General features: G+C 39.1%; 1 protein-coding gene across 1 annotated transcript; it reads right to left on the minus strand.

Moving 5' to 3' along the window:
* Window positions 1-1674: 1674 nt before the first annotated feature.
* On the minus strand, window positions 1675-3483 carry LOC149148547 (uncharacterized). Its single transcript, XM_089441080.1, has one exon. It carries the CDS (start codon window positions 2683-2685, stop codon window positions 1927-1929), a length of 759 nt encoding a protein of 252 aa, XP_089297206.1. The 5' UTR covers window positions 2686-3483; the 3' UTR covers window positions 1675-1926.
* Window positions 3484-12861: the final 9378 nt, after the last annotated feature.

Genomic DNA, 12861 nt, shown 5'->3' on the forward strand with positions numbered 1-12861 from the left:
CAGACAAGGCATCACCATTCTAGCTTTTTCTGTCTCATCTCCTCCATCAGCAAGGATGAGACTATTTCATCAAACTGCAAGGTAGTTGAATTGCTTCCTATTGCAATAACCAGACTATCCCACGAATCTGGTAGAGAACACAACAAATTGATGCACTTATCTTCATCTGAAATTTTAATATCAATAGATGATAATTGACTTACCATGGTATTAAATGCGTTCAGATGCTCTATCACTGAGTCACCATCTTTCATCCTCAGGTTATACATCTTTTTCTGTAGGAACAGTTTATTCACTAGATACTTAGATTGGTATAAAGTCCCTAACTTGTCCCACAAAGCCTTCACCGTAGCTTCCCTTGATACATTCAGCAATACTGAATCTGAGACACTCAATAGTATTGTTCTCTTTGCCTTCTGATCCAACTTCTTCCATTATTCATCGAACACTCTCGTTGGTTTAGTACCTAGATCTACCACGATCCACTGATCTTTATCCACCAACAGATCCTCCATCTTGAGTTTCCATAACTCAAAACTTTGACCATTAAATTTCTCGATCTCTATCTTTCCACTGCTCGCCATCTTCTTTCACCACCAGAATCGATCCCACAGACCCCATAGAGTGGGATTACCTGCACCCCTCTGTTATCACAAAATCAGTGCTAAGGGCTGCTACCTAGCAAGATCTCATGTAACTATTTCAACCAGGCTTTAGACTAAGGCTTAGCCTCCTTAGTCAGAGAGGGCTCTCTCACAGATTTTTGATAAGAATCAATTACAAGAACAGATGGCTAACTCTTCATACAGTTCATGAAAATAAAGCTGGTTGGAACAACAAAATAACACTTCTTCCATTGGGCTCATGGAGTCAAACACTTCTGCAGTAAACTATTAATCACTCAATCATGGAAGCCAAGGCATATAATGTTTAACACTCAAAACATTTCTCAAAAAGAAACACAACTCATAAATATACACAGGAAGTCTGAGCACTAGGTGAATTCAGAGTGATTGCACATTTAGTGAGCTGTAAAATATATAAAGGATAATGACAAAACCACACATATTCTGAGCATTGAACACATGATGAATCTTGGGAAGAAAAAGTAATCTTTATATTACTGTCAAAGTCTTTTACATGAGCTGATAAAAACTCTGTTTTTTCATAAATCTCCAACCCCTATTACATCCTAGTCTGATCCATTTATAGGAATACATTCTTCCCTCTCTAGAGCGAGCTCCAAGGCTCTATTAACTACTCCTATATGCTATTTAACTAATTCATTAATTACAAAAGTGCTGAGCTATAATTACACAAAATCCTAATCAAACTAAAACACTAATTCCATTCTCCTCGTAACATGATTCTTCTTGGATCCTTGATAGCTGTCCTCCTTCAGTCAGGCTGAGATGGCTGAGCTAAAGATGCAATAAACCAGCTAACCTTGGATGCTTGAAAGCGCTGATGGCTCATTAATTGACCAAAAGATGTGCTCTGTTTTTACGGTCTCTGTCTCCCAACATTCAGACAATATGCTGATGAGAGCAATACCCATACTTTGACAGGGTTCTACAAATGAAAACTAGACATTAACTATCTCATGGGCCACATTGATGAGTGAGGATGCATGGAACCAATATCACCTGCTTCATCATTTTGAAAAGTAGAATATCCTTGGAAAACAGAGGTACCCCTGATCGCACCATTTCCTAGTCCATTTGCTCCATAGTAATTACTATTGTGAGAACTGCCAGAAGCAACAGAAGTCCATCTGCGAGATTCTGGTTCTGATACAACCCAAGGATAAACAGAGAATCCATCTCTTCTCCATGGAATACCTTGATCACCCTGCCAATTTATATCTGGCATACTTGTAAATCCCCCATCCTGCCTCCCAGTTGAAGTCAATGTACCCCAGTTCAACTATGCATGAGAGTTACTGGTTTGCCCTGTTCTTCCAGCCACACCAGATCCCCTATTTCTCCACCTCCTGCTGTTGGTACCCGATCCAGCATGAAGAGCACCTGAAGAAGGTAAAAATCTTGTCCCGCTCTGAACCTGTCCTTGACCATATGGTTCAGCCCAGATTGTAGAAGCAGTTGAAACATCTATAGACCTTTGCTGCACCCGAATGTCTGTTAGTACTCGATACGGAAATGCCCTCTCGTGAATTGGCATTAATCTGGTAGAACCAGCATCATCTATGGAGTTGGGATTCAACATTGGCAGTACAGGATGAGACCAGTTCCTGGAATCTGGAGATGCGAAACTTGGAGGTCCAGTAGCTTCTGCTCCCACAGATTCATTCTCTATGTACCGCAAAGCTCCAATCATGGAATCATAACCAAGCTGGTGCCTTGATGGCCTAGCTTCACTAGCAGGACCAAAAGGGCAGGTGGCTGAAACATCTTCATATACAACATTGACAACAACATCTGGATAACCACTTGCCGAAGATTCCACTTTTTCTAAAGAAACTGAAAACTGTGGATATGAACCTTGATAAGGGCACCAATTGATCGGATCAATATGTTCATGTGAAAATACTAACTCAGAAACACCATAAATGTCGTAGTCGTCTTCATAAATTACGTCTTCAAATGGAATATCTTCATGTGAACTACAACCATTTGCATAAAGCCACTGCCCATCTTCAATATCTCTGCAATTTGGGCACTGCATTATTCCCTTTACATTGTAGGCTGACCCAATGCAATCAAGGTGAAAAAGGTGACCGCACTTGAGCTTTGCAATGGAACGCTGACCTCCGTCGATGACAATTTCAAGACAGACTGAACACGGAACAGAAGATCCCTGCACCTACAATTTATCTACTGCCCTTTCTGTTCCGGCCATACTCGCGCTTTCCATGGTCAAAAAACAAGCCCTGTTGCTTCTTTCTCCTTCGTAATATTATTATTTGCTCCCCAATCTAATTGGCCTCTATGAGAATAATAAAACCCTCCTTTGCAACAATTATAACCCCTTTTTGCTCGGCCTCCGATGCGCTTTCTCGAAGAAAAAAGGAACCAAAAAATACCTTTTCCCCTGGTCTTTCGGACTCGAGCAAATTTGGGAAAAGAGAAAAGGCTTTTGCTGGAAATCTTCAAAAATTGAAGTACACCATTTCTGGTTGGCAATTGGGAATACTGAAAACGCAAAAATAAGGTTAAATACCCTTTGCATCGCCCCTGAGAAACCTGAAATAGGACTATTTCCCCGTTGTAGGAAACATCATACAGCCCGACGAACGCTCTAAGCTACAATGGCAGCCTATGCAATTTTGGTAGTTACACTGTAGGTTATAAATTGGAAATTTGTTGAGAAACAGTGCGGGTCGGCTTTGCCATAAAACTAAAATATTCCCGTAAATGCTGGAAGTTTTAACTAAAAATCCAGATCCAGTAGGATATAACAACTGTAGTATCCCACATTCCAGATTTGGATAAATGTCTGTAAGTCCACTCAAGTTTAGGCATGGATTCCGCTTCTGGTTTGAAGCAGCAAAACAAAAAACCATTTGCTAAAGAAACTCGAGAGTGCACGAATTTTTCCTGGTTTCCATTGCCGAGAAATATTTCATTGGAACGAAAAGAGATGAAAACTTAGAGCACCGATGCAAAGGGCTCGTATTTATTTTGACTTCACGGGAGGAATGAATTGGAACAGGGAATCAAGCCTGCTTTTCTTTTCTTGCCATTTCAACAGAAGCTCGCCATGCAAACTGTCTACTTCTTCTGGGGATTTCTAAACCTTCCCAAATTCCTCTGCGCCGTTTGCAAGTTGACAAAATCGTTTTCTTTGATTGCACTCTGACTTCGGGCTTACTCTTTAGCACTTAACACCGTGGCACTTGTAACAGGTAGACATGTACTGAATTTATCCGAGAAATGGGAAGATACCGAACATTTCCAATGAAATGAACCTTGACCAAAATGGCATCGAAGAGGTCAATCCAGTTCTTTGAGCGCGGCCATGAAGCATAAAAAGCTTCCAACCCTTCATTCACCGATTTATCTTGAATTCTTTGGGACATAGTCATTGCCTCTCTGCCACCAGTTTGCGTGGAAAAAGAACTCTTGTGGAGCTAGGCTACAAAGATAATGAACTACATCTCTCTCTCCGAAACTTCATCAAACACTTGCGCCCAAGACATAAATACTATTTCATGAATTTGCCACCTGCCAATAATCGGTTTCACCCACAGCGGAAAGAAATCTCCACCGGCCATGATATGAAAGCGGTGCTCTCATATAAACCCGCGTATTGACACATATCTGAATGAAGCACTAAATTATCCACATTACACTTGTTTATACTCTCGATAACCATCTGGGGAAGCCCGCGAAGTGAATGCCCTAAATTATCAAGCTTTTCCATATGAGGCAGTGTCTGAAGTGGGGACGGGTTGAATATAAGATCAGGAAATTTGAATCTATCAGCTCCAAATCCTAATACCTGTCCATCTTGGAGTTCATAAGATTGTTGTTGGAATGTTAGAATAAGAAAATTCATCCAAGACTGTGTCTGGTACACGGCAGGCTGCTTCCTTGAAATCATTTACAATAAACATCTGTGCGTATCTTTTGTAGCTTGCAGTTGTATTAGGAAAATCAATATCTACAATTTGAAATTCTCCCGGTCGAGCCTCCTTTCTCTTGAATGAATATCGAGGCTTGACCAAAATCCCTTTACTCTCCAAAAACCTCATAAGGCAGTCAGTTAAAACCTCACCGCCAATAGGAGAAGACACCACAGCCTTTGAACAACATAACCATCATGGACTTGAGACTTTCAAACATAAGCTCTGCTGCTCTCTCCCTTTGTTGTCGTGAATTGGAGGATGGTTCAGCTAGCAATATAGGATGCTCCTTTGGGTCAATTAGCAAGCGCTCCCGAAAAGCATGGTACCATGATCTCCTCAGTATGAAGTGACAATATAATCAGAAATCTCATAAGCTATAGCCCCAGCGTTTTCCAGAAACAATGAAGTGAGAACAATGAGAATATGCATATTGCAAACGAACCATATCATCCCCTTCCTTCAATGGAGTACAGGCCCACATATAACAGTTTGATAAACCTCGTTTCCTGCAGTGTTTCCATCAATTCACCTTAAATATCTGTCATTTCCCAATTTCGCACCGCAGTCAATGCAAGGTCAGTGTTTTCGCTACGAAATCACTAAAACAGATGGCGCTGCGAAACTGCTAATGGATTTATGCGCTGCGAAAACACCCTGTCTTTAAGCTAAGCTAAAATTTTTTACAACAGACTTTTCAGTGATAACACCCTCAAACCCCCTGTGACTCCCCCCGCTATGCAATAGGCACAACGAAGGCTAGTCGTGGAAAGAATATAACACAACCCAACAATGATCCCATAAGGGGGATGAGGCAAAGTCCACTATCACAAGATTTTCTGTTTTGTTTACTGTCACTATTGTACCATTGATCTATCTATCCACAAATGGAAGAAAACTAAGCAATCATCCAAATACTTGCAGATTAAACAAAACCAAAATCACTTTAGCAACTAACTATGAATGTAATCTAAGCATGCATGTACAGAAAGAGGAACCTTTGCTACTAGGTTTGGGTCCTAACCCAAGAGCTTCAATCCTCTAAGTCAACTCAACACTGGATCAAGGGAATGCTTTTCATTTTCATTAAAATATCAAAAATACATAAGAGAAATTAGTCACAGTGTCTTAGATCGAAGATGCCTCTTGGCTACAACGAAAAAAGTCAAATCCTAATGAGGCTCTAGGCCTTCTTATTTATACAATTGAAGCTACCAACAACTTCCTTAAATTTAGGGAGGCTTGGCTCCCAACTCAAGATCAACTTCTCTTCAAATACCACTGGCTTCGTTGCCAATGACCTTGGTGGCTTGGCTGCTTATAACTCCGAGCTGATAAGATCTGGTGGAGGAATCTTCGAGTGAGTGAGGAGTTAAGGAGGGAGATCCAATCTCCTAAAATCCATATTCCTTGTCTACTTCGAGCTCCTGCACTTAAATTAGCCAAAATTGCTCCAAATCCTACAAATAATGCACATTAGGCCTCATGACATAACATCTCATCTTTACCCTTCTCAGTAAGCAAAATATAACAAAACATGTAAAGAAATGTGAGAAAAGTTGATTTTAATAAGTTGGAGAGTGGCATTAAGGTCCCCATAATTTACCTATTGATGAGCCTCATCATGATTTATGCACCTTATCTTAAGTAGGAGAAAGGAAATATTAGAGATTCATTAGTGGGTTTCCAGTAGCATTCAAAGATAGGATTGAGTTTGATGAGCCTAGATGGTTGGAGGAAGCCATCGGAAAGCTAAAGCATCGTTATGAGCAATAGAAGCACAGATCTGAAACTAAGTAGGATTGGAAAGGTAATGAGAAGAATAAAGGAAAATGGAATAAGAAGCGAACAAGACCTCAGGATATTGGTAACAAAGAGAATGAAACATTGCCTAAGAAGTTCAATGCATCTGACAAAGGGCAGGGATTTCAGTTTGAGGAGCAAAACAAGATTGATGGCAGGAAGCCTTTAAAGTGTTGTATTGGTGGAAAATATCATCACAGGAGAGATTTCCCATAGCATCAGGTTGGTAGACCTCAAATCTACTATGCTCAAAAGGTGCAGATATTGGGGGATGTTGGACAGAGTATTCCTCGGATTTACACAGCGTTGGATAATAGGTAGGTGGATCACCATGCATTCATTATTGAGATGGAAGGTAATTGATCCACGTGGACATTGGTGGCCACTCGCTTATTCCACCTAGACTCCCCTGTCAGTTTCATCTATTTCCTTAATTGTAGCACAATTTACTATTTTTGGCATTTTTTCGGGTCCTAAACTTCTGGAGAAATTTTGAGGCCCTAAACGACATTTTTTTGGAAAAAATATTCCAATGATTGTGCATCAGCAGCTGTAGTCCTCAGAGATATCTTTCCAATGAGGTATCATATGCGTCAAACATAGATAATATGACCAAGTTACGACCCCGGGAAGTTGGCTGCCCAACTAACCCCAACGGGGCCCATAAACTCTTGGTGTTACATATCCTCGGGTTAGGATTTTTGTTGTTTAAGGTTTTACCTTATTGTTCAATAATAAAAATGCCCTTGAGCCTCATTGTAACTCAGTTCAGAGGCATGTAGTCACCACGTATCTTCTTAGAGATAAGTTACCATCTTTCGAGTTATCTTATTTCCATTATGTTTGTAAGCATAGTTCAGTATTTTTCTATTAATTAAATGAAGTGTTTTTCTCTTGCATCTCTGTGTTTATGATTATATTTGTAATTTGTTGTGTTCATGTTTAAGTTCGGATTAGAAATATTTGTGATCAAATTGTTTCTACTTTGATTGACCTTGGATCTAATTATAGTTATGTTAATCTTGACTTGGTGGATAAGTGTGGTTTGAATAAAGAAGTACATGCAGAGTCATGGTTAGTGCAATTGGCTACAATTACTAAGAAGAGATTTCATCACTAGGTAAGAGCTTGTGCATTTGAGTTGAACAGTATGCCTACATTAGCGCATTTGAATGTGCTTCGATTGGGATCATATAGTATGTTGTTGGGTATGGACTCGTTGTATCTTCATAGAACCACGATGGATTGTTATGAAAAGGCTATTGAGTGTTTGGATGACAATGGAGAACAGAGGATCTTGCAGGGTAAGAAGAAGGCAACATCAATTAGAATGGAGACAATTATGCAGGCAAAGCATAGTTGTAGGAAAGGGTGTGTGTTATTTGCAGTACATATTTCCAATGATAAACTTAAGTTTGTTGAGGATGTGTAATTTTTTAATAGGTACCTAGTTCTACAATAGTTTCAGGATGTATTTCCCATAGATATTTCAAGATTTCCTCCTCATATGGAAGTGGACTTTTCTATTAAGTTAGTATGAGGGTCAACACGAGCATCAAAGGCACCATATAGGATTATCACACTGAAGTTAGTGGAATTGAAGTTACAGTTGATGGAAATTCTTGACAAGGGATACATTAGACCAAGTGTGTCACCTTGGGGTGCACCAGTGTTTTTTATGAAGAAGAGGGATGGTACTCTTAGGTTATGCATTGAATTCAGCTAGTTGAACAAGGTAATAGTCAAGAATAGGTATTTGCGGTCGAGGATTAATGACTTGTTTGACTAGTTGAAGGGAGAAGCAATGTTCTCAAAGATTGATCTAAGATCAAGATACCATCATGTACGCATTAAAGAAGAGGACATCTACAAGACTGCTTTCTGAACCAGGTATGGGAATTATGAGTTTGTTATAGTTCCTTTGGGTTTGACTAATGGTACAGTTACTTTTACGTGCTTGATGAATAGTGTGTTGTGTCCTTATCTAGACAAGTCTGTTATTGTGTTCATTGATGATATATTGATATATTCTAAGAATGAGGAAGATCATGTTGAACACTTAGCAACAGTGTTGTGATTTCTTAGGAAACATCAATTGTATGCCAATCTTAGTAAATGTAGTTTATTTCAGAGAGAGGTACATTACTTGGGGCATGTAGTTTCCTAGGAAGGCATAATAGTGTTTTCGAAAAAGATAACAGCTATCATGGAATGGGTAGCTCCTAGGAATGTGGATGAGGTAAGTTCATTTATGGGGTTAGAAATTTCTTACAAGTGGTTCATCAGGAAATTACCACATATTTCTTATCCTATTATATCATTGTAACAGAAAGGTGAGAAATTTGAATGGACGGAAGAATGTGAAACAAGTTTCGAGCAGTTGAAACAATTGCTAAGAAATGCTCCAGTTCTAAAGATTGCAAATCCAGATAAAGAGTTCGTGATGTCTATATATTCCTACAAGAGAGGACTTGGTGGAGTCTTGAGGTAGGAGGGATAGGTGGTATGTTATCAATCAAGGAAATTGAATGAGCACAAGCATAATTATGTTAAACATGATCTTGAGTTGGCAGTGATCATCCATGCATTGAAGATGTGGAGGAACTATCTTCTTGGCATGAGGTTTATGTTGATGAGTGATCACAATGGATTGAGATACTTCTTTGACCAACTAAATTTGAATTCTAGGCAAGCTAGATGGTTAGCTACGATCAATGAGTTTGACTTCGAGAGCAGGTACATTAAGGGTAAAGAGAATAGGGTTGCAGATGCTCTTAGCAGATAGATACAGGTAAATCATATAGAAGCTATGAGTTCTTATGGGATGAATTTATAGGATTGGATCTTATAGGCAGGAAAATACGATGACATGTATAAGGGGCTTAGGCACAGATTACAGCAGGATACAGGTGATTAGGATGTGGATTATTGTATCACAGGATGGTTTGGTGAGATTTAGGGATAGTATTTATGTGGTTGACAATAGTGAGCTCAAGAATATTATCTTGAGGGAATTTCATGCTAAGCAGTAATTAGGTCACCCGGGATATCAGAAGACATTAACACAATGAAGAAGTTCTATTATTGGTTGAATTTGAAGAAGTGATAGATTTCGTGGCTAGGCGCTTGGATTGTCAACAAGTAAAAGAATAGTGTAAGCATCCAGGTGGATTTCTATAGCTGATTTTGATTCCAAAGTCGAAATGGGAGATCATTTCCAAGGATTTCATTATAGGTTTTTCGAGGACATCTAGACAACATGATTCTATTATGGTTGTGGTGGACAAAGGTTGCACACTTTGTTCCAGTGAAGTCTACTTATTCATCTAATGATGTAGCACAGGTCTTCATCAGAGATGTAGTAAGATTACATGGTATTCTGAAGAAGATTATGTTAGACAGGGATGTTAAGTTCTCTTCCAAGTTTTGGAAGGAGTTATTTGCAGGTTTGGGTATAGAGTTGGCCTTCAACATAGCTTATCATCTGCAAACAGATGGAAAGATAGAGAGGGTCAACAAATTCTAGAGGACATGTTGGGGATGTATGTGATGCATCAAAAATGGAATTAGGAAGAGTATCTTCCACTAGTTGAGTTTTCTTACAACAATGGGTATCAAGAGCCATTGAGGATGAGTTAGTTTGAGGCACTTTATGGGCGGATTTGTAATACTCCCATCAGTTGGAATGATCCATTGAACAGGGTGTTGATAGACCAAACATGTTGGCAGAGATGGAACAAGAAATGCAGGTAATCAAGAAGAATCTAAAAGTAGGCATAGGATAAGCATAAAGTTTATGTAGATCAACATAGATTATTTGAGTTTCAGGTTGGGGAACATGTGTAATTGAGCATCAAGCCTAAGAAGAGCTCCTTGTGTGTGAAGATGGCACCTCAGTATTGTGGGCCTTTCAAGATCCTTGAAAGGATTGGACTAGTGGCCTATCGACTTACACTACCTCCGACTATGAAAGTCCACGATGTTTTCCATGTTTCATTGCTTGAAAGATATGTGAAACGTGTTGATCATGTTATTGATTGGTCTATATTGTAGGTGGAACCGGAAGGAGAATTATAGCCAGAACCTCATTGCATTTTGAAGAGAAATATGCTCATGCTCCAGAACTGGCAATCGAGCAGGTTAAAGTGCAATGGAAGCATTTTGGGCCCAATGAAGCTACATGGGAGATGGTTGATCAGATGTAGGTTATATATTCTTCATTTTTTGTTGGTTGAGGCAAAGTAGTTTTGTTATATCTATATATGTATATGGGTGTAAATACCACTACGAGCAATGTTATAAAGCTCCAATAAGTGATATGGTTTTCATGTTGTATGGTTGTCATGTTGGTTTACTTTTCAGCAAGTTGTTCATTGTAAATATTGCAACGAGCTATTTTATAAAGCTCCATGAGCAATGTCTTTTTATTTTTAGTGGTCTTACTGGTTGTAGGTGTCACTGAACACTGAGGATGGTATTCCCCTAAAGGGGAGGGGTTTGTAACAACCCCAGGTTAAAAATCCATGTAATAAAGTTAATAAAGGAAAAATAATAACTAAGGTCATGGGACATGTATTCCAAGTTGAATGTTGGGAAAAAACATAGTGACGAGGACCACTTGTGATTAATTAATGGATATGGAAGTTGTAAAAGGAAATGGTAAAGGATTTGGAAAGGCATGAGGCATTTATTGGCCTTTTATTTATGAAAATAATGGAAAATAAAAGAAAAGGAAGGTGAAAGGTCACAGGTTACATGTGAGGAGGAAATTGAAGGAAAATAATGGAAATGAAGAAAATAGAGGCCTCAATAATAAAAATGCTTCTGAGGATCAGTTCACAGCTTTTGTCAGTGTTAGAATTATTCAGTTTAGTCTTTGGCACTCTCATTCTATTCTCTTTCTCTCTCATACTCTTGGACACTTAGAGTTTTCGTGGAGCACTCTTGGAGGAGTGTGGCTTACTTGGGATTTGGAGCAAGAAAGAAAAGGAAGAGTAGGAAAGCACAAGAGGACAACAGGATCAACGGCTACAATAGGTCTTGCTTGCAGGGACCAAGTTTCATGTATAATTTCCTTGCTAGTTTTGGCATGCACGACACATTATGTGGTTTCTTGGTTACGACTTGTCATTGGCATGGAGGATTGCCTGGATTGACAGTGGTTTTGCCTAGCCTTTCCATTTCATAGATAGCCATGGTGTTATGGGTTTTATCTTCTTTTTTTTCTAGTTGGTGCTCATGTTCCTTATGGATGTTGGTCGAGTCATTACTTCCTAGAGCCTTGGTTGGACAAACGCTCTGGAAGCCCTATAACAATTTGAGTTGAGTAACTAGTCATGGTAGCCTTGGTTGGACAAACACTCTGGAGCCCTTCGTGGGTTGAGTTACTAGTCCTGGAAGCCTTGGTTGGACAAATTATTTGGAGCCCAACGAAAGCTATGGGTTGAGTTACTAGTCCTGGAAGCCAGATTGGAACGAACGCTCTAGAGCCATGGACAACTTGGATAGAGACTGATCTGGTGATGGTTAGTGATGTCTGGCCGTGAGGTGGAATCACTAGTTGAGGGTTGAGGTGATTTGGCCTTTCAAATCCTTGGTTTGGTTTTGATTGGTTATTCCATGAGATTGCACATTCATGCTTGGAATATGGCATGGGTTTGATTGGATGAAAGAGATATTTAGTTTAGCCCAATCTATGATCGGGTGGTATGTGGAAGTCCCGAACCTGGTTAGATTTCCATTTATTAATAAGAGCTATTTTCCTCTTATGTTCCATGTGTAAATTTACTTGTTATTATGTGGTTATGATGGTAGTTCTATTGTTGTTATTTATCTGGTTATATGTTGGTTATAAGTATGGTTTTATGATAGTATTGAGATATGGCTCTCATCATGTTTTGGTTAATAGATGAAATGTTAATGAATGAATGATCTAATAGATGATAATGCAGTTAATGTGAGAGGGCATCATACCTTCTTGACGATTCTAAGATAAATATGAGGCCTATGTTCATATGTTATTTTATGACCTATACATTACATGTTCAAGATGTGTATCACGAAATGCATGTCATGGTTAGGATGAGTTAAGTCAGGTCCTTGTACAAGTTTTTGTTAAATTATGGTATGTTCTATGCTTAGAGCAATTTTCTTCTTTTTATTATTATTATCCATAGATTAGCAATCACATGTACATAAAGTAAAGTGTAGATAGACATTAAACGTTCAACAGAAAACAAGCCAAGACAAGAGACACAAGATGTGGCAGCTAGCCAGGGACAAAACCCAATGTGGGGAAACCCTTTAATCAAATCTTATTTTATCTTCAGTAATTCAGCAGAGAGAAATAGTACATAAATCCGATTTACATCAGCAGCAGCAAACCCTAGATCAGCCCTCAACTAGGGTAGACAATATCTTGCAAACCGACCATCGGATCAGCTTGATTCCTTCACCAAAAAATGCGACCTTCT

Source organism: Pinus tabuliformis, chromosome 9 (assembly GCF_031772625.1).
Source record: "Pinus tabuliformis cultivar Carrire ecotype Pingquan chromosome 9, CPIR1, whole genome shotgun sequence".
NCBI classification, from domain to species: Eukaryota; Viridiplantae; Streptophyta; class Pinopsida; order Pinales; family Pinaceae; genus Pinus; species Pinus tabuliformis.

Excerpts from the sequence above, each read along its gene's own strand:
- LOC149148547 (XM_089441080.1), bottom strand. The coding sequence starts at position 2,685 with ATGCAGTGCCCAAATTGCAGAGATATTGAAGATGGGCAGTGGCTTTAT.